Source organism: Molossus molossus, unplaced genomic scaffold (genome assembly GCF_014108415.1).
Source record: "Molossus molossus isolate mMolMol1 unplaced genomic scaffold, mMolMol1.p scaffold_m16_p_5, whole genome shotgun sequence".
In the NCBI taxonomy this organism is placed as follows: Eukaryota; Metazoa; Chordata; class Mammalia; order Chiroptera; family Molossidae; genus Molossus; species Molossus molossus.
In genome coordinates, this window is record NW_023425388.1 from 58,763,052 (window position 1) to 58,783,196 (window position 20,145).

Here is a 20,145-nt window from a genome sequence, read left to right on the forward strand (position 1 = left end):
TCAATGCAAAAAATAAAAATAAAAAAAGTCCTCTGGTGAGGATAAAAAATAAATAAATAAAATACCTCACGTCCACATAAAGACCTGCTATACAAAATGTTCATAGCAGCTTTATTCATATTGACCCAAATGGAAACAACCCTAACATCCATCAGCTGGTGAACAGATGAATATCTATGTGGTGAATATCACAAACTGTGATAAATCCATGCAATGAAATACTACTCAGTAACAAAAAGGAATGAACTGCAGATACATATAAGAACAGACGAATCTCAAAAGCACTATGCTAAGTGAAAGCAGCCAAACACAGAAGACTATATATTGTATCATTCCATTAGATGACATTCTAGAAAAGGCAAAACAGTAGTAATAGAGAGCAAATCAGTGGTCACCAGGCACCAGAGGATGGAGAAGGGGAACACCAGGGAACATATTGAGGTGATAGAAATGTTCTGTCTTGGTGTGGTGGTAGCATTCTGAGTGAATACATTTGTCAAAATTTAATGAACCATACTTTTTTTGTTGTTTTTAATCCTCACCTGAGGATATTTTTTAATTTATCTTCAGATAGAGTGGGAGAGAGAGAGAGAGAGAGAGAAACATTGATGTGAGAGGGGATGCATTGACTGGTTCTCTTCCCTACAGCCCTGACCAGGACTGGGGATGAACTGCAACCCAGGTACATGCCCTTTACTGGAATCAAACCCGCGACTCATTGGTCCACAGGCCGACGCTCTAACCACTGAGCAAACCAGCAAGGGCAGAACCATACTCTTAAAATAAGTGAATTTTATTATATGTAAGTCATACCTCAATAAAGTAATAAATATTAAAATATATATTGTGAAATAATGCTTGTTGGAAAAAAAGAGATGAGGTAGGAATTGAAGTGTTGGTGGATGAGGAAAGGGAAGAGAATATGAAAAAATGAGAGAAACAGAGAGAGAGAATCAGAAAGGAAAGATGAAAACACAAGTGATGCAGAGAAAGATTTACAAACACAGGAGCTAAACTGCCAGCAACAGAGACATGATCAGAGAAAAACAGGAAAAGAAAAGAAAAAAAAGATCCCTAGAAGATGTGATAAACAAAGATAGAATAGTATTTGTTATTGTTACCACTGGGAATATCAATACTAAAAAATAAATGCTGTGTTCTAGTTTTAATCTGTAGGCTCATACAAATTTGAATCTATGAGGATCTCAGTACAGATTAGAAAGGATGTGATAGGTTATCTAGTCAACTTGTGACCCAGGGCAACGATCCTCCCTGCAGCATCCCCAAAGCTCAGAAGACCAGCTCTTCTTTCCTATCTGGAGCTGGAGAGGGTGCTCAGAGGTCACCCAGCAGTCAGGGTCCAGTGTTCAACAGCTGTAACTCTGAGGGTGACTTGAATCAGCCTCCTCTTTCATCAGCTTCTATCCTACCTCCTTTTATGGGATCACATGGATTATGTCTGTTTCCTGCCCAACTTGAGATCATTGAAAGCTGTGGTTATATGCCCCTCAGAGTCCTCTCTCTTCCAAGTTAAATGTTTCCTATTCCTTTAACTTTCCTCTAATGAGATGGTTTCTGAGTCCTTCAGCACCCACCTTTCGCTACTCCCTTGGGCTCCAATTTGTCAGGCGCCCCCTGGGGAGTGTGGTGTCACCACCCAGCACAGCTGAGAGACTGATCACTTTTCTTGTCTGGGAAACACTATTTTTATTTTTTTATTATTATATGATATTATATTATTATTGTTATTATTCTAATCCTTACCCAAGGATATGTTTTCCATTGATTCTAGACAGAGAGGAAAAGAGGGGAGAGAGAGAGAACATTGATGTAAGAAAGGAACATCGTCCAGCTGCTTTAGTATAAGCCCCAACTGGGGATCAAACCTGCAACCTGGGTATGTGCCCTGACCAGGAATGAAACCTGCAACCCTTCTGTGCACAGGGAGGATGCTCTAACCACATGGGCCAGGGTCACACTGTTTTTATTATTACAGCCTAAGCTTCATTTAAAGCTCCATCCCCCTCCCTTGTTGACAAAGGGCATTTCAAATTATGAAATGTATCAGGTACATAAAAAGTACTGAATAAAATAACCACCTAAGAACCCACCCTTCTGCTTTCACAATCTAATATGACACATTTGCTTCAGACTTTTAAAGTCACGTTTTAAGCTACAATTGATTTAGACATTACAGCTATAATCGAAGCCCCTAGATACCCCTTCACACTTCCTCCCCTCTCTCCCCTGGAGAAGCCACTAGCATGAGCTTGGTGTTTATCTTCCCATGCATGTTTTTATATAGTTAAATGTATGAATCAGAAAATAGATAACATTATTTTGCATGTTTTAAACCACACAAATTGTGACCCTGTATACAATTTTCTATCATTTAAGTTTTTGAGATTTAGCTATATTGATTTATTTAACTATTTAGCAATCCACTGAATTTTCTAGTGTTTATTCATACTCCTGTTGATGGGCATTTAGATTGTTTCTGTTTTCCCCTGACAACATTGCAGTGAACACTCTTGAACTTGACTCCTTGAGACCATGTAGGAGTTTCTCTAGGCAGTAGCGGTGGCTGGAAGGCTGAGTCATGGAACGTGTGCTTCTCCTTCACTAGACATGGCACATTTACTGTTATGCCATCTGATCCACTCTAAGCTGTGGTCAGCTGGTTTGATCATGTACATGCCTATTAAGCAAGATCTCCCCCAATAGGTTCTGCTTTTTAAAAGCCAAAATTGTACTCCTTGAATGTCTCCGATAAGCAAGACACTGTGCTGGGCACTATGGGCATACAAAAAAAGAACAGGTCCTTCGCCTTTGAGGAACCTACAAATTAATGAAGGTAAATCGAGGGCAGGGCTGGCTCTGGGTCTGTAGATGGAACCTCCTCACTGAGGCTCCTAATAAATTATGCAGACCAACTGAGGAATGCAGGCCCTGCTACCTGGGAAGGGAGCAGACAAGTGAAATGTGATGACTGACTATACACTGCAGATCTGACAGCCCCTTTCCTTCCAGGATCACCTCCTTCAGGTTCCTAATCCTTTACATTTGTGTAGTGATTCACAGTGTACTAAGTGCTTGCATATACATTACCTAATTGCTCCTAATATCTTCCCTGAGAGGCTGAGAAGGCACCCGTGGTCATCCCACTGTAAAGAAGGGGCTGAGGCACAGAGGGGGAAGTGAATTGTACCACATCATGAGGCCCGAAATGGCAGAGCCCCAAAATGGCAGAGCCCTAAAATGGCAGAGCCCCAAAATGGCAGAGCCATAGAAAATCCTGGGGAGGTTTCTCAATCTGTCTTTACATCAGGCTGAAAGGTAGACATGTTATCAACAAAAGTTCATGATATTAAATCCAGGCTCCTGAATTCCATGGCTGGCAAAATGCCCCGACAGCCAGGCCACAAGCTCTCCTAGGGTCTCCCTATTCCTTCCTAGGCTGGGTGCTCACAATCCCCATGGGGAAGAACATTCCATCTGTGGTTGGAAGTATCTACTTTCTAGAAAACACAGCCATAACTACATTGATAAAACTAGGGTGCAGACAGCTGGAACTACTCACTGGTCCTCAAGATGTTTCTCCCCTTTCCTCTATCAAACCTTTGTTCAGTTTCCTCTCCTGAGTGCTCTCACCTCCATTTCTGCCTATCAAATCCTACCCATACCTGGGTGGCCAACACAGAATTGAAGAACAAAGTCAGAAGATGGACACTATCCAACTTCAAGATTTACTATATAGGCACCATAACCAAGACAGTGTGGTATTGGTGAAAGATCAGACACATTGATCAGTGAAACTGAGTGTAGAATCCAGAAATAGGCCCACATTTAAGTCTTTAATCAATTTCAAGTGGAATTTTGTGTAAGGTTTAAGATAAGGTTCCAGTTTTATTGTTTTGCATGTGAATATCCAGTTTTTCCAACACCACTTATTGTAGAGACTGTCCTTTCCCCATTGTGTATTCTTGGTGTTCTTGTCAAAGATTAGTGGGACGCATATGCATGGGTTTATTGCCGGGCTTCCTATTCTGTTCCCTTTGTCTATATGTCTATTTTTATGCTAATACCATATTGTTTTGTTTACTCAAACTTTGTCATATAGTTTGAGTTCACCGACAGCAAGGGAAATACATAAAAATTTCAGGAATATTTTATCCTATTCTTTTTCCCTGACACTTTAAAGTTGATCTTAAAGATCATTAAATGTTAAATAACAGCCTATTCTCATGGCATAATCTGGCTTTTCAGTGGTGGTGAAACACACAGAAGAAATTGTCTTGGGGGAAAATATTGGTTTTTGAGAGAGAAACAGAGGAGAAATATAGCAACAACTTGTACTCATGAAAGGTCCTTTCTTTGGGAGTTTATTAAAACAAATAAACAAAAAAACCCAGATACCTTTAAATGGCTATTGTGTTTCAAAATATTGACTTGTTATATCCAAGGACCCTCCCTGTGTTCCAGCAAAACAATTTCGCCCAAGAGCAGTAGCCAAGTCTTAAAGCTGTGAGGAAGAAATCTATCTGATTGGACAAGTACTTCCTAAACCATCCATCATACTCCTTATGTTCAGGTTCATGGGGTCACAGTCATCTAGGGTGAATCATGGTTTTTGTCCTCAAGATGCTCATACTCCAGCTGTAGAGAGAGCTGGTGCTCAGCTGGGTGATTAAATCCAGCATTTTCATTAAACTCTTTGGTTCTGCCATGACATAGACTGTCACTGTGTGTGACAGCATCAGCACGTAGTCCTTGGGAATGCCCAGCTTGGACAGTCTGTCAAGGGAGGACCTTACAGTTGGGCAATGGTTGCGCTATTCCTCCCAATGGGGAGTGGGAGGGCTGCAACGTGCCATACTTGTGGACCTGCCGGGTACCTTGGGCTTTATGTGGAACCTTCCTCTCTGTTCTCCAACTGAAGACACCAAGGGCTGCACTCCGCTTGGGACACACGGAGCGCCGGTGGTGCCCAGGCAGCCCCAGCTGAGGTCTGCTGTTTGGTCTGGATGAAGAAAAGGTGCTACAGAGGCAAGCAGCCCAGCTGTTTGCCATCCCAAAGGCCCAGTCAAGCTCATGGATGTCGCACTGCCTCCGTGACCGAGGGGCGGTGTACCAGGCTCACAGGCAATGCTCACTTCTGCCTGTTCTTGTTCTGTTTTGAAGCCCTCGCCCAGTTGAAACTTTTCAGCCCAGGCACAGCTTTCTTTTTAACTGTGTCTTTTGCTGAGGAAGGCAAGTAGCTCTCCTTTGAGAAGAGGCAGCCAGATGCAGTGTGGGAGTGGAGCCTCGGAGTGAGCAGGCCCAGGGTCCTAGTCGGGTCTTAGCAAGGTATTTAACTTCCCTAAACCTCTGTGTTCTCACCTGAATGCAGAACAAGCCCTTCTGGCTTCCACCTGAAAACAGGTTGTGACCAGAAAACTAAAGATTATAGAATTGCCTTTTGGAAGCCACTCTAAAAACCAGGCCTCCGTGCAAAAATGTTGGCCAAGAAGAACACAAGGGAGAGAGAACCACAGGAAGCCAGGCTGGGGGCCTTCCTGTGGGCCCTGGCCCAAGATGGCTCTCATGGGACACCGGGGCCTCCCTCACAGTGTCCATATCTGCAGAGACTAATAAAACAAATAAAAACGGATGTGGGAACCTCCTGTGTTCTCCAGGCTGCACGGGGAGTTGTCGCTCCCGGAGGTTTCATGCCCTGTGGAAAGAATGTCTACTTGCATTAAGTCTTTCCCAGCCTGGCCACCAGGCAGCTCCTCAGATCCCATGGCACTGACTCTCCAAAGAGCACAGCATCAGTTGGCGTTGCTGGTATAGTGGTGAGCACAGCTGCCTTCCAAAGAGCACAGCGTCAAAAGGTCCTCCCTCATCCACTCACACCTCACCGTTCCGCCCAGTGCCACCTCTCCTCAGGGGCTTGGTGGGCTCAGCTCCTTGTCTGTCCCGAGCAGCGCCTTCAAGAGGGCCCGCTAGGGGCTGCCAACTCTGATCAGAGCCACTTGGCCCGCCTCCCCCAATGCCCCTTAAGCAGAATCTGAAGCTTTTCCTTCCATGCACCTTGCCTGACGTTGGAGAAGAGCGCCCTCTAGTGTTCATTCTTGGAAGAGACGGGGAGGCTTCCTCCAGCCTAGGTGAGGCCCCGGGGATCTGGCTGGCATGCGAGGGGCGGGGCTTAATTGGGTGTGGCAGAGAGGTGGGAGGAGAGGCTGAGGGGACTCGAAGCCCCACCGTGCACACTTGGCCTCTTAGGCCTGCCACTGACCGACCACATCTGTCTCTGACCCTCCTCTGTGGTAATACCAAAAACTCAGCCACCCCACACACTTGACTCACCTGGCCACAACAAGCTCACCTGCTTCTGTGACTGAAAAGAGAAATGGTGGGAAAGGCATCAAGAAGTGTGTCTGATATGAACAAGGGCACCCAGTTGTCCGTTGAAAGCACCAACCTTGGGGTGGCCTCCACCTGTGTCTTCATGTCCTGCAATGACCAATAGATGAGTTCTGTTTTCTGCAAGGGGCGGGGAGGGAAGCCCTTAGCAGTGTGTGAGCAGGCAGATGTTGGGTGACATGCCCTGTGAGGACGTCAGGCAGCAGGACTGCATGGTGACTGTGACTTTTCAGGGCCCCACCATCTTTACCAATACAACCCCATTCTTTGAGTGGGGCAATCCACATTTTTTTCATTCTTCAGTAAAATGCTACACAGTTTAGATCAAAGCCCTGCCCCTTCTTTCCCTTCTAAGCAGGTTGCCTTGCTAAGCCCTTCCTATAAGGAATTTTGTAGCTGCCGAGGGCCACAGGACATGGAAATGAAGTGGTAAAAGATGCACCGTCAGTACTATACCCTTTCCTTTCCAGACTTGCAAATACATTCAGAATCTTTTCTGTTGCTGTTATTTTCTATGAATTGTAACCTATCTTCAGCTCTAAGTGACTTTATTGAGTTTAATCAGACCCCAAACTGCTGCAACTACATGGTCAAATTGAGTGTTATTTGTATATAATTTTCACCAAGTGTATTTCCAATTACACTTGGGAGGACTGCCCATCCAGGTTGGCCTGGAACCATCCTGGTTTATATCGTTACACTGGCACAATTATTAATGGCGGTCCCTTTCTCTCTGAAAAAGGTCCCATTTAGATAGTCAATTACACTGTCACCCTAATCACAGATAATTTATGTAAGAAAACATTTAGACATAAAGATTTGGAGGATGTGAGAGATAATGTTATCAGGAATGTGAAATTTAGATGATTAAAATCTTGGCGTAATCTAAGCTTCCTGGCTGCTGGAACCAAAGGGAAACACGAAGCGTTCGGAAGTTCCTCTGTCTTGTAGAACAATGCAGATTACATCATCTGGAGGAACATATTTATCAGGCACTAAATTTTAGGAGGAATTTTCCACATAAATTGTTATATAAGGGACTGTGTATGTCTTCAGTGGTAGTTTTCACAGAATTTTCTATGTGGCCATTTAAAAAATATTGGTTCTCAAAAATGACTGTGCTTTTCCAATTCTCATTCTGTCTGTGACAAATGGGGAGGGAATAAAAATTAATTCACAAGGATTAACTGAGATATGTGTGCCAAGTAACTATAAATATCAAAACATTGTCATTTTTATTCTTATTATCATTATTATCCAAAACTGTCCTTTTATTGACAGGGAAACCTAGGGATAGAGATCGAGAGAGGGAGACAAAGTGACAAGGCTAGTTGGTGGCAAGACTGGGGATAAAACTCCTCTTTAACCCTAAATGCTAATAGAATCTCAAATGGCTGTTCATCAAGACATGCTGAGATTCTGTCAGGCCGCCTGTCGGGGCTGGGGCTAAAGGGGGGCAGGAAGATGATGTAGAAAGGAATTCAGAGACCTTGGACTGTAATGGATGTGGCAGCTAGATGCAGAAGCTAGAAATGGTGTTTTAAGTCATCATCATCAAAAAATATTATTAACATAATTTTCTTGCAGCAAAGTAAAAATTGTTTCGTGGTGTTTTTGTGAATCACTTCCAGGTGAAAAGAATAAGGCATCTTTTGTGGTTTTTGTTTTTCTTTGCAAGTTAAGAAAAAGGCTGCTCCCAGGCTGGTTTCCAGGGGCACAGGCCCTTGGGGCTAGTTCCAGCAGTGGGTTTTCCAGTATCATAGCACAACCTCCTTTTCGACTTTTTCTCCAGGCCCGTGGGTCTCAAAGTGTGGCCCCAGACCAGCAACATCAGCATCTCCCAGAAACTTATTAGATATGCAAATTCTCAGTCCCCACCCCAGCCCACAGAAACTGGGGGTGATTCTGTGGCACACTATGGCTTGAGGACCACTGCTCCAGGCTGACTTCAAAGAGAGGAGAGAAGCAAACTCATGCAATTCTCCCCTCACTGTTTCCCCCCACCCACCAGCTAGGCTGCCCTTGCCAAACTCCTAATAACCATTCCTGTGCCCCGTGCACCTGGGACTTGCTCAAAAGTGAAGAAGTGGCTTGACCTTTGTTTGACAGTTTACCACCTTTGGATAATCAAACTACCGTTATTGAGCACTCCATATGTGCCAGGTTCAAGAGCACTACAATCTGATGGCCCAGTTCAGTTTAGTTTTAAAGAAAAAACAACAACAACACTTTTTTCTTTAGCCTCTGATATATTTGGCTGATTTCCAGTTGGAATAAACTAGAAAGGATCCCATTTATGTTTTAAGGGTCATTAGGTCTCCAGGAAGGGAAAGCTGTTACAGTCCAGAATGCAGAACTCTGTAGAAACTGCTACTCCCTTCTACAAAGAGCTTTTCACATTTCCAAATGGGCCTCAGCAGAAATAATTTATGAGCCTGAAAGAATATTGATTCACTTTCAAGGCATAATGAGCCTAAGAGTTTTATCTGCTATTTTTACCCCGTCATTCCAACAGACCAGTGTTGTGGTTGCAGATTTATCAAAGAGGAAAGAACCCTTAACCCTCCCCATGGAGGGCTGTTCTTGACTGGTTGTAAACTAAAAAGGAAATGAAAATAATTTTCTGGCTGTGCGGACCTCAAATTGTCCTATTCTGCATCTTTCTTCCCAAGGGAGCTTCTGGACTACTCAAGGCACTCTTCCCCAAGCTTTATTTTGTATGCAACAGGCTGCCAAGAGAATGGGAATTTACTCTGAGAGACAGGAGAGGCTGAAGCCTGGGAGGGTGGGTCTGAGTTCCTGCGATGCTGGGCAGAAAGGAGGGCTCACCCTGGAGAACTGACTTCCACCCCATGACTTGACCAGTCAGCACAACCCAACCCATCTGAGCTCTGGCACAAGCTGCCTTGGCCAATAGTGAGGGGAACAGACTCTTAAGAACTGAGGGGAGAGTAACAGATGGAGAAAGTAAAGAGAATCAAGAACAGAAGTGTCTTTCCTCTAGAACACTGGTTCTCAGCCTTAAGAATCACACGGGGAGTTTTAAAATTTCTGATCATCAGGCCACACCCTGGACCAGTTAAATCAGAATCTCGGGGTGTGGTACCTAGGCATTAGCACTAAAAAAATCAGGTTGAATGGTTGTTTATTACTCTTGCCAGTTTGCAAAATAATTATCTCACATCAACATTTTTTGGGGGGTAATCTTCACCCAAGGATTACAGAGCGAGGAAAGGAAAGAGAGGGGTGGGGGTGGGAGGAAGATTTAAGGAATTGGCTGATACAATTGTAGAGGTTTTACAAATCCAAAATCTGCAGGCTGGCAGGGTAGAGACCCAGGGAAGAGTTGCAGTTCAAGTCCAAAGGTGGCCTGCTGGCAGAATTCCCTCTCCTTCTGGGGAGGTCAGTCTTTTTCTTTTAAAACCTTTAATTGGTTGGATGAGGCCCACCCACATTATGGAGGTAATCTGCTTTACTCAAAGTCCACCAATTTAAATGTTAATCGCATTCAAAAACACCTTCAAGGAAGCATTCAGAATGTTTTACTAAATATCTGAGCACTGTGGTTTAACCAAGTTGATTTACAAACTTAACCATCGCACTCCACTCCTTGTCAATTTGGCACCCATACACATCAGCTTAACCATACTTAACCTCCAAATAAAGATAATGAAAATATGATAATTCCACCTAACATGATACAACTATCCTGTATACAACTGAAAATGCACTAACCCTTTCCATGGAAGAGAAGCCAAAGGCCTTGTGGGGTTTACTCTTCTTGATATCCCATAATTTAACTATTATGTAAAGTTAACAATTCTATGATATATATAATATAAAGTCAAAACATCTTATATTACATGATAAGGGAATAAGAGAAGAGAACAAAGATATCACCCTCTTCCCCCCCCCAAATAACGAAGAAATACTCACAAGTACAATCCTTGTTTCTGTAACTGGTCACATGGTTGTAGCAGGTATTTATAATTACCTTTTCCGACTGCCCATTCCATATTTTTTTTTTTTAATCCTCACCCGAGGATATTTTTTCATTTTTTATACAGATAGAGTGGGAGGGAAAGAGAGGAAGGGAGAGAGAGAGAGAGAGAAACATCGACGTGAAGGGACACATCGAGTGGCTGCCACCCGCACGACCAACCAGGGCCGGGGACAAACTGCAACCGAAGTACGTGCCCTTAGCGGGAACTGAACCCGGGTCTCTCCGGACCGCAGGCCGACGCTCTAACCGCTGAGCCAAACTGGCCAGGGCCCATTCCATATTCCTTTTGCCCTCCGTTGGTCATGGTTCTTTACCTAGTGGGGTGACACAAACCTTCATTCATGAAGGGCCTGGGCCATTAGTAGTCCATTAGTGCCTGAATTCGGTTGTAATTTTCCACTGACTTTAACCACAAGGCATGGTAATATTAAGAGATGCTCTAAGGGAGCTGTATTCCAGATATATTTCTCCTTATCTCCACTGTGATGTTCAAGGGGTATGTCTTGGCCCCACCTTCTTGAAACAGCCTATCGCAAGTCACTTGGCCATCTTGGAATTTTCCTCAGGTCCTGATTCTGCATCGTGCTCAGGGCCCTCTCATTCTGCCCAGGCCAGTCCCTGTGCTCATTGATGCACACACATTCCTGGCAGGGAAAGCTCAAGATGGAGTTGGCTGGAGCTGCCCTTTGGCATCATTTTTTCTTAAGTGGCCCAAGTAATAGCACCTGCTTTTGACCCTCTGCTTGTCAGAGGGCCAAACTCACAGACATTTTAAGCTTAAAACAAACAGTTACAAAGCTGAACTTTGCCTCAGTGACAAACACACAAACATCCAGAACTCCAAATATTGTACTGTATCACTAGTTAGCTTTGGTTAGTATTCCCAGGTAAAGACAAGCATTGAAGTAATACACATAAAGCCTGGAAGAGGTCTCCTGGGGTGTCTTTTACCCTCTATTAACTGAGGATTAAGAGGATTCCAGGTGTACCTGGCTTGTAACCTGCTGGAAGAGGATCCTACGTGCTGATAGTGCTGAGGGAGCCTTGCTACGTGCCCACGAAGGTGAGAGAATACTGAGCGTGAGAACTATCAGCAGAAGGAAAACCTTCAAGTCTTGGGAAGGGCCTGGTATGAGAGGAGGGGGTTGGTGAGGGGCAAATAGGCCTTTGGAAAGAGCTGGCAACCCAAAACAAGAGGCAGCAGCTTTGCAATTCAATTTCCCTTTTGAAATAGCAGGCTCTATTTCTGGTGCAATATGCAGAAAATAGAAATAATACACATTCATTGGAAAAAAATTGAAAATATATTAGATAAGCATATGGTTTTTATCCTGATTTTGAAAAGTTTATTGTAACATATTACATATTTGAAAAAATAGAATTCGAAGTTCAGAAAATTAAATCAGATTTGAGGGTTAAGAATCTTGTCCCATAATTTTTTTCTTTCAAAGTGTATATGATCAACTAGAACCTATAAATATTTTTCCTAATTGAGGGCATCAGATCATGGCATCTTTATTGTCCTCATTGAAAGAAGTTTCCATGTATTTTCCAAGTAATTCCAGCTTCTGTTAGATTACTCACAGAAACAATGCCCAAATGGTTAAGACAAATTCTGTACTCCAAATAGCTTTATTATCATTGTCTTTCAAAGCAAGAACCTTAGGACAATTGGTGGTGTGCTTTAAAAGTCTTTGTAGTGGGACAGACTTGGGTGGGATCTGTCTCTGCCACCTCCTAGCTGTGTTGCTGTGGGCTAGTTATTTAACCTCTCAAGGCCTCAACTTCTTCAGCTGCAAAGTGGGGATGTAACCTTGAGCTGCTTTTAGAGGCCGCTTTTAGGACTGTTGCAGAGATTAAGTGAAATAAAGCACACGAGCCCTGGCCGGTTTGGCTCAGCGGTTAGAGCGTCGGCCTGCGGTCCGGAGAGACCCGGGTTCGGTTCCCGCTAAGGGCATGTACCTCGGTTGCAGTTTGTCCCCGGCCCTGGTCGGTTGTGCGGGTGGCAGCCACTCGATGTGTTCCTTTCACATTGATGTTTCTCTCTCTCTCTCTGTTCCTCTCTCTCCCTCCCACTCTACCTGAACAAAAAATGGAAAAATGTCCTTGGGTGAGGAAAAAAAAAAAAAGAAATAAAGCACACGAGGCACCTGGTCTAGTATCTGGTACAACTGCCCAGTTGTGTTACTGAAGACAGGAAACTGCACTGGGTTATCATAGCATTCCAAGAATAAAGCCCAATGCCTGGGATATAGTAAGGGCTCAATCCGTGTCAACTGAAGGAAGGGCTGCTATAGTTTGGGGTGGAGTGAACAGAGGTGGGAACACAGTTGTTTTTTATCTCCCTATATTCTCCCCTTTTTAACGATCCCAATTATTTCAAAATAACTTTGTTTAAATTTCCAGTCTACGACGCCCTACTCTGTGGCTTAAACATTTTAATTAAATCTATTAGAGTCAAGAGACAGAAAGGCAGTGGGGATGCAGGTGCTAATACCACCCCTCTTTTTCCCTTAAGGTCCCAGCACTTGTTTTCCTTAATCATTCACTTCAGGGAAAACATTGGGCCTCCAGTTCTCATTATTGGCAGAATTCAGTATTACAGTCAAGTGAAGACCACGGGCTCTTTTTAGCACACTAGATTCTGAGCACCACAGTCTTGTTTTAGAAAAATACATTGGGCCTTTTCTTTCCTTCACTGTTAGTTCTAGAAAAAGCCATTTGGTACTTCTAAAATTCTGCAGGTTAAGGGTAAGATTTCTTGCAAAAAAAAAAAAATTGTTTTTAAAAGAAAATTTAATTGCATCAAGACAAGCAGAAGACCTGTGGGTTTGGGATAGTAGTAGATGGTGTTATTATTCTCTATCCCCCAGCAGAACTCAACCCAGAGCACTGCACACGTGGGTGGGCTCCTGGAGGGCTTCCAGGTGGCTGGCTCTAGGCAGGATTTCACTGCATTCATCTGGCATTCAATGCTTAATACTGAGGGCAGAGAAGACCAGGAGCATTCAGAGATGGGGCATGGCCAGATTTAGCATGGGAAGGCTGGGGCCCAGGAAGATGATGCAATGACTAGATTGAGCTGAGACTCAAAAAGGTCATGAGCTGGGAGGCAACTAGCTGATACAGGGATAGAAGCAAACACTGCAGCTTTCTGGGCAGGGGGAATCGTCTGAAGGTGTTTCATTACAACTGAGTCTTTTGGGACGCTACGTCTTTTACAAAGCCTGTCCTGAACCCCTGCCAGATCTCCACTACACTGACATACCCCTTCTTTAGAAGATTTACAGGAAACTTCTAATGATTCATTTAGCTTATCTACGTATCTCATTTCCCTCTTTGAACACAAGGACTGAGGGCTCTTTCTCTCCCAAACCTCTTGGTGTTGAAATGAGATAAATATGCTAAGCACCTAAGACCCTGGCCTGAGACTTTTTATCCAGGCAGAGGAATTGCTTTTATGGAGGAAAGGGGTGGGAGTGAGGGGAGGAGTAAGAAGCAGACATAATTTGGGCACAGGATGTGTTGAGAGTGACCTGAGTCCCACACTGTTTTTTTTTAAATCCTCACCTGAGCACATTTTCCATTTATCTTTAGATAGAGTGGGAGGGAGGGAGAGAAACATCAATGTGAGAGAGACACATAGACTGCCTGCCTCCTGCAGGACCCAGGCCAGGGCCAGGACAAATCGCAGCCCAGGTACGTGCCCTTGACCGGAATGGAATCCGCAACTCATTGGTCTGCAGGCCCAGTCTCTAATCGCTGAGCCAAACCCACCAGGGCCTCACAGTGTTTCTTATTCTGGAACTTGGCCGGGGTGGGGCAGCCTGATCCGTGCTGACTGTCCTCTAACGTCGTTCTGTTGAAACTCTAGGAAACTGTGCTATTCAACTGTTGCTAAAGACCCATGGAAACAAATCTTTAAATAAATTTCGTCTGATCAAAAGATAAGTTTATAAACCACCCAACCAACCCTGGTGAGCTCTAAAGACAGCAAACACATAGGACCTGGAAGGAGCCTCTTCCTCCCCAGGGTTTCCTCACTTCCTGAAGCAGCACCCATGGGCTCCAGGAGGGGGGCGGCGGTGAGATCTGAGGCCGGTTTAGGTCGGAGATGGACTGGCAGCAGGGGGCGCCTAGCGAGGAGGACAGGCAGTTGGGCGCTTAACGACTAGGGGAACTCTGCCGGTGCAGGCATTGGCCAGATGCCCCAGCGCCAAGGAGGTGGCGCGGGAGCATTCCCCGCCCTGGCGACACCCGCGGTCTGGACCCGCCTGCGCAGCCGGAACGTGGGAACCCGAGGTGTACAGGCGCATCCGGGTAGCTGAGGCCGCACGAGTGCGAGCCGGTAGAGGGCCTTCGAGAAGAAAACGGCGACAGCGCCCCCAGTCGGTCTGCAAAGCCAGCAGCGCGGATACCTGTGAAGCCCCGGATTAAGGCGAGCTCATCAGTTGAGCTCCCCACAGCCAGGGTCCCTGCACATTGGTTTGGGGTAAGAGCAGGGGTCCGCATCTCTGCCGCTGGGGTGGGGTGTGCCGGCGCCCTCTGCTTGGTTTGGCCTTGCGCGGCCCCTTGGCCGGGTCGCCGGTTGCGGGTGGGGAACGGGGAACGAAGTCTTCTAGGCCGGGCCCTGCGGCAGCGGCAGAGTAAAGGTAGGAAGGTGGTCCGATCCTGCCCGAACTCGTCTCAGCCTCAGATAGTCCTCACCTGCCGCCCTCCCGGGCCTTCTGCCCGCCTTGTGGGAGCCTCGCCCGGTGTTACTAGGACTAAGGTGCTCTGCAGGAGGCCCAGGTTGAACAAGCGGCCCGAGGCTCCCAGGTGAAACCCTTGGGACTCATCCTTCCCTGCTGCTTCATTTTACAGAAGGGGATCCTGACCCCGAGAAGGAAAGGAAGCGGCCCAAGGTCACATTGTAGTCCTGCCTTCCAGCCCCGCGCTTTGGACACTGCCCCCTTCTCCACCGTATCTCCTCTGTTCTTTCCGGCAACCCTCCTCATCCTCCCGGGTCCTCCAGGAGGTTCTATTCTCCCGAACAGGGACACGCTCCCTTCTTCCTGCTGCGCCCTCTGGAAGGATGCTAGACAGAGGTCCGGCCGCCGGTCCAGCTGCCTTGAGCACTAGCCAAGCCGGCGGTTGCTAGAGTATCGGACGGGGCACAGGACCGAGGCAGGAGGAGGACCGAGCAAGGTGGAGGCGCCGCGGTAGCAGGCTGAGGATACTGGGGTGCTGGTGTGGCGGTGGGGCCCGAAGCCAAGGGGGCGCATGGGCGCGAGTACAGTGGGGCTTTGTCTGGGCGGTGCCACTTCAGCCAATGGGAACGCGGCTCCGGCCGAGCCCCCGCGGCTCGGAGCCACAGCCCGGCGGGAAGGGAAGGCGGCCCTGAGATTGGCTGCGCCGCGGGCCTGCGGCGGCGCATGCGCGTCTCCGGGGTGTGAGCTCTGCTGCAGGCTGGCTGGAGAGAGCCTGAGACTGCAGGGGCTGGGGTGGTCTGCAAACCTGGGGTGCACGTCACTGCTGGGGGAGGGATGTGGCTGCGCGCGTTGTTGAGCTCTGCGTGGTTTTTTCCAGCCGGTCAGCCAAAATCTGAACATAGTCAGCTGATGAGGAGTCACCGTCTAACCCTGCGAGGTGATGCAGAGGCACATGTTTCACCATGGAGGGCCGCCCGCAAGCCTCCTGCTGCCGAGATCCTTTATGACGCAGCAAATGTACTTTCTACCCAAGCGTTGGATCCCGTCCCTGCATAGGGCATAACTCCCGGCAGGCGAGGAAGCTGACGTTTGAAATGTGTGTAGCCTTCATATTATCTCCCAATACACTTTTCTAGAGCGTCTGCTTTCTGTCAAGCACCAGAGTAGATATTTTGGAGGAACCAGAAATCAGTGATACTACACATTGGTCCTATCTGTGGAGCACTCACAGTCCAGGTGGGGAATGGTGGTTAGATGGGGGCTGTGAATGGTTGTAAACAGAAGTATTTCTAATATTACACATTACCCTTCCTAGGTAAGTACTGTTACAGAGGCACAAAATTAAGGAGTGAAATGCAAATTTGGGGAGAGATTGATTTTTTTATTTAGGGGGTCAGGTGAAGAAGTCAGATTTGGTATGGGATGAGCAAGGCCTGGAAATTGGGAAGTACAGGGCTTGTTGAGGGATGGTGTAACAAATGGTATAATGAATAGATGAGAAAAGTGTAGTTGAAGATAGAATTTGGAGATTTTGGATAGAATTTCCCCCTTGTATACTCTGATCTGAAATGTGGTAAGCACTTATGAATTAAATGGTTCCTTCATCTATCAGTTGGACTAATGTAATTTTTTATATCTGCACCAAAATCTTGAAAATATCTTTAATTCTCTTTCATATCCTACATTTAATTTGTTAGCAAATCATAGTAGGCTCTACCTTTAAAGCATAGCCAGACTATGACCACTTCTAATTACCTGCATGGTTTCCACCAGACCTGGAAGCCCTTTTATGTATCTCCAGGGAGTACCTTTTCACATTTCATTCAAGTTGTGCAGTGCATAACTTGCATGGTTGTACACTGTGGGCCTAGATTACTACCATAGCTCTTTAGCCTACTGAGAGTTATCATATTAAAGTATGAATCTGATCATGGTATTCCTCTGCTGAAAGCTCTTTCAGTTCATTCAAATATTATATGCCTACTGTGTATAGGGCACTGTTAGGCATTGGAGATGCAAGTGTAAACAAAACAGACAAAACCCCTTGGTGTCATAGTTTACGTTCTAATGGGACTGAAAGACAAATAAGATAAGTGCATATGCATAATGTTATAATGTAAGTTGCCAAGGAGGGAAAAAAAAATAGAAGTAGGGAAAGGGGATAGAAGATGTCGGGGTGGGATTGATGGGGTGGCCAAGGGATGTCTTACTGAGTAAACATTTGAGTAAAAGACTAAGGGAGAGGATGAGCCCTGTGGATAAGAGAGGAAGAATGTTCCAGGTAGAGGGAAAAGTAAGGGCAAAGGCCCTGAAGCAGGAGTTTGCCCGTCATATTCCAAGGACAGCAAGAAATCTGCTGTGACCGAGGTACTGTGAACAAGGGTGATGAGGTCAGAGAAGTCATGGGGAGCTAGCTCATGGAGAGCCTTGTAGACAATCTACAGTGATTTTGGCTTTTACTGTGAGTGAGAATTTGGTGCAGGAGTGACATGGTCTGATTTCTTTCTCTTTTTGCATTTTCATCCTCTTTTGCATTTTTTATTTCTCAATTACAGTTTACTTTCAATATTATTTTGTATTGGTTTCATGTGTACAGCATATACTTTGCAAAGTGTTTCCCCCACCTGGCACCATACATAGTTATCATAATATTATTGACTATATTCCTTCTGCTGTAGTTTATATCCTCATGACTGTTTTGTAACTTCCAATTTGTAATCCTTTTCCTTTTTTTTATTTTTGTAAATATGATTTTATTGAGGAAGGGAAAAGGAGAGAGATAGAAACATCGATTGGCTTCATCCCGCTTGGACCTGGAATTGAACTGGTGACCAACTGAGCCACACCAGCCAGGCCCAATTTGTATTTCTTAATCCCTGTACCTCTTTCACCCAGTCCCCCAAACCCCTGACATGGTCTGGTTTCTATTTCACATGATCATGCAGGGAGTGTTGAGCAACATCTAAAGTGGGGCTAGGATGGAAGCAGGGAGCCCAGTTGGGAGGCTGCTGCAGTAATCCAGGTAAGAAGGGATGAAGATTCAGACAAAGATGATAGCAGAGGGCAGTACTGCTCAGATCCCACCAGCCACAGTTTCTGATGCCAGCTATGCAGCTGCCACTGTCATTATGGCCTATTACAAAGCCACCGACTCGAAGTGTGAGCAGTTCCAGAGGTACTTGGAGAAGTCGAAGGTGCTGGACATCCTGACCAAGGTATTGGTAGCCTTTTATGAAGAACCAGAGAAACCTAATAGTGCTTTGGAGTTTTTAAAGCATCACTTAGGAGCTACTAGCCCAGAAAATCTAGAAATAGCACTGCTTCACCTAGAATTGGCAGAAATGAAAGAGAAATATGAAGCTGTTGTAGAAGAAAATAAAAAACAAAGCAAAGCTTGCTCAGCATGAACCACTTCAGGAGGAGAAAGGTGCTGAATAGGGTTCTTTGCAGTTGAATAGACCCTGAAAAGTGGTTTTGTATGACTTGAATAGTTTGTATAGTATATAATCTTTTATGAACAGATGCTATAGAATTTATATTAAATCCACTTATTACACATTAACTGTTATAAACATACATACTAACAATCTTAATCTGCTTAATCCTGCTTAATCTGGCAGCTGTAACAATCACCAATAAAAACAATATAATTTTATTTTTGATCTTAAAAGCAGGAGAATCCAAAGTGAATCCTGAAAAAAAAATCTAAACGCAGCCATCTAATATATCACCTCAGAAGACATTTTGTTCAGAGAAACCCTTTGGGCTGAAAGAAAAAAAAATTCTGTTTATTAGTCTGACTAGGAATTATGGTACTGGTTTATTTTAGCCAGGGAAGGCTGGCACGGAGCTGTTCCTTGGTTAGTTCAGGACATGAGCACAGGTATAGTTATTATTTAAAATGATGAGGTCCGCTCTCCCTCTTAGGAGCGCACCCCCTGCCCCAGCGGCCTTTCCCTTCCCTCGCTGTCCCCCTTCCTTGCTTTTGCCTTTGTCTCTCCTAAGCCCAGGGGCCCTTTTGCTTCTGTAAGTTGTTTCCTTAGCCTGCACAGCCCAGCTGGCTCACTTCTACTACCTCTGTAACTTTCAAAATAAACTTTCTCTTATAATTTGAGTTTTGGGCTCTGAACTCTTTCTTTGCTGAACTCAAAAAAAAAAAAAAAGAAAGAAAGAAAAATAAGAAGAAAATGATCATATTGTTTATATTCTCTGTAGGTATTAGATAAGACCAGGGTCTCAAAGTCTGGGCCATTCTTACTAAATATTATTATTACTGAATGTTAAAGTGTAGCACAGTATTTTGCAGACCAACTATAAACAACATAAACTTGACAAGAACCCAACAGGATAAATGTAGTCAACTGCAAAGAAGAAATCAATGTGTAATGACCAAAGAGTGTACATATTTACTTGCTGCAAGTAAATAAAACTACCTAATGACAACCATGTCTTGTTCTTAATAGAACACCCCAAGTGATGAACCCCTTGAGTTCAGTAACACAGGCAGCTGGAGAGATCTGTTTGACAGAGATGCTTTTGCGTGGGTTCCCCATTAATCTTTTGCTCGTTTATATAATGTGAAACAGATAACTCTTGCTAGCACTTTTCATTAGCTACCCCTGTGTGTGCCAGTTTGAACTCTGACTCTATGTTTTCCTTCAATGCAATTTTGCCCTATATGATAATGTTGCCTTGTTTGCTCTGTTCTTCTGTGGATCCTGCTTGCACATTTTCATGTTGACTTTTCTTGTTGACTTTCAGTTTGCTAAAATAGCAGTTACCCTGATTTTAATTTATATAACTGAACAGGATCATACTTTCCCCTGCCTTATTTAGTTGCTTAGTTGAACACAGAACAGAGGCAATATAAAATTCTGGGTCCAGCCCTGGCCGGTTTGGCTCAGCGGTTAGAGCGCCGGCCCGCAGACCAGAGAGTCCTGGGTTCGGTTCCCACTAAGGGCATGTACCTCGGTTGCAGTTTGTCCCCGGCCCCAGTTGGGGTCATGTGGGTGGTAACCACTCGATGTGTCTCTCTTACATCAGTGT

General features: G+C 45.1%; 2 protein-coding genes across 5 annotated transcripts in view; both read left to right on the forward strand.

Annotated features, from left to right (window-relative positions):
* The first annotated feature begins 14,618 nt into the window (after positions 1-14,618).
* BDH1 (3-hydroxybutyrate dehydrogenase 1) overlaps positions 14,619-20,145 on the forward strand; it is a 37,649-nt gene continuing 32,122 nt past the window's right edge. The window contains exons 1-3 of one of the 4 annotated variants that reach the window (XM_036243795.1): positions 14,619-14,900; positions 15,272-15,631; positions 15,977-16,195. The gene's annotated coding sequence lies outside the window, so the exon portion shown is untranslated. Of the gene's footprint in view, positions 14,901-15,271; positions 15,632-15,920; positions 16,196-20,145 lie in introns of those variants that run through there. The other 3 variants (XM_036243797.1, XM_036243796.1, XM_036243798.1) reach the window with 3 other exon arrangements.
* Positions 18,228-18,506, forward strand: LOC118617795 (c-Myc-binding protein-like). Its single transcript, XM_036243799.1, has one exon. The coding sequence runs from the start codon at positions 18,228-18,230 to the stop codon at positions 18,504-18,506; it is 279 nt and encodes a 92-aa protein (XP_036099692.1).

Excerpts from the sequence above, each read along its gene's own strand:
- LOC118617795 (XM_036243799.1), top strand. The coding sequence starts at position 18,228 with ATGGCCTATTACAAAGCCACCGACTCGAAGTGTGAGCAGTTCCAGAGG.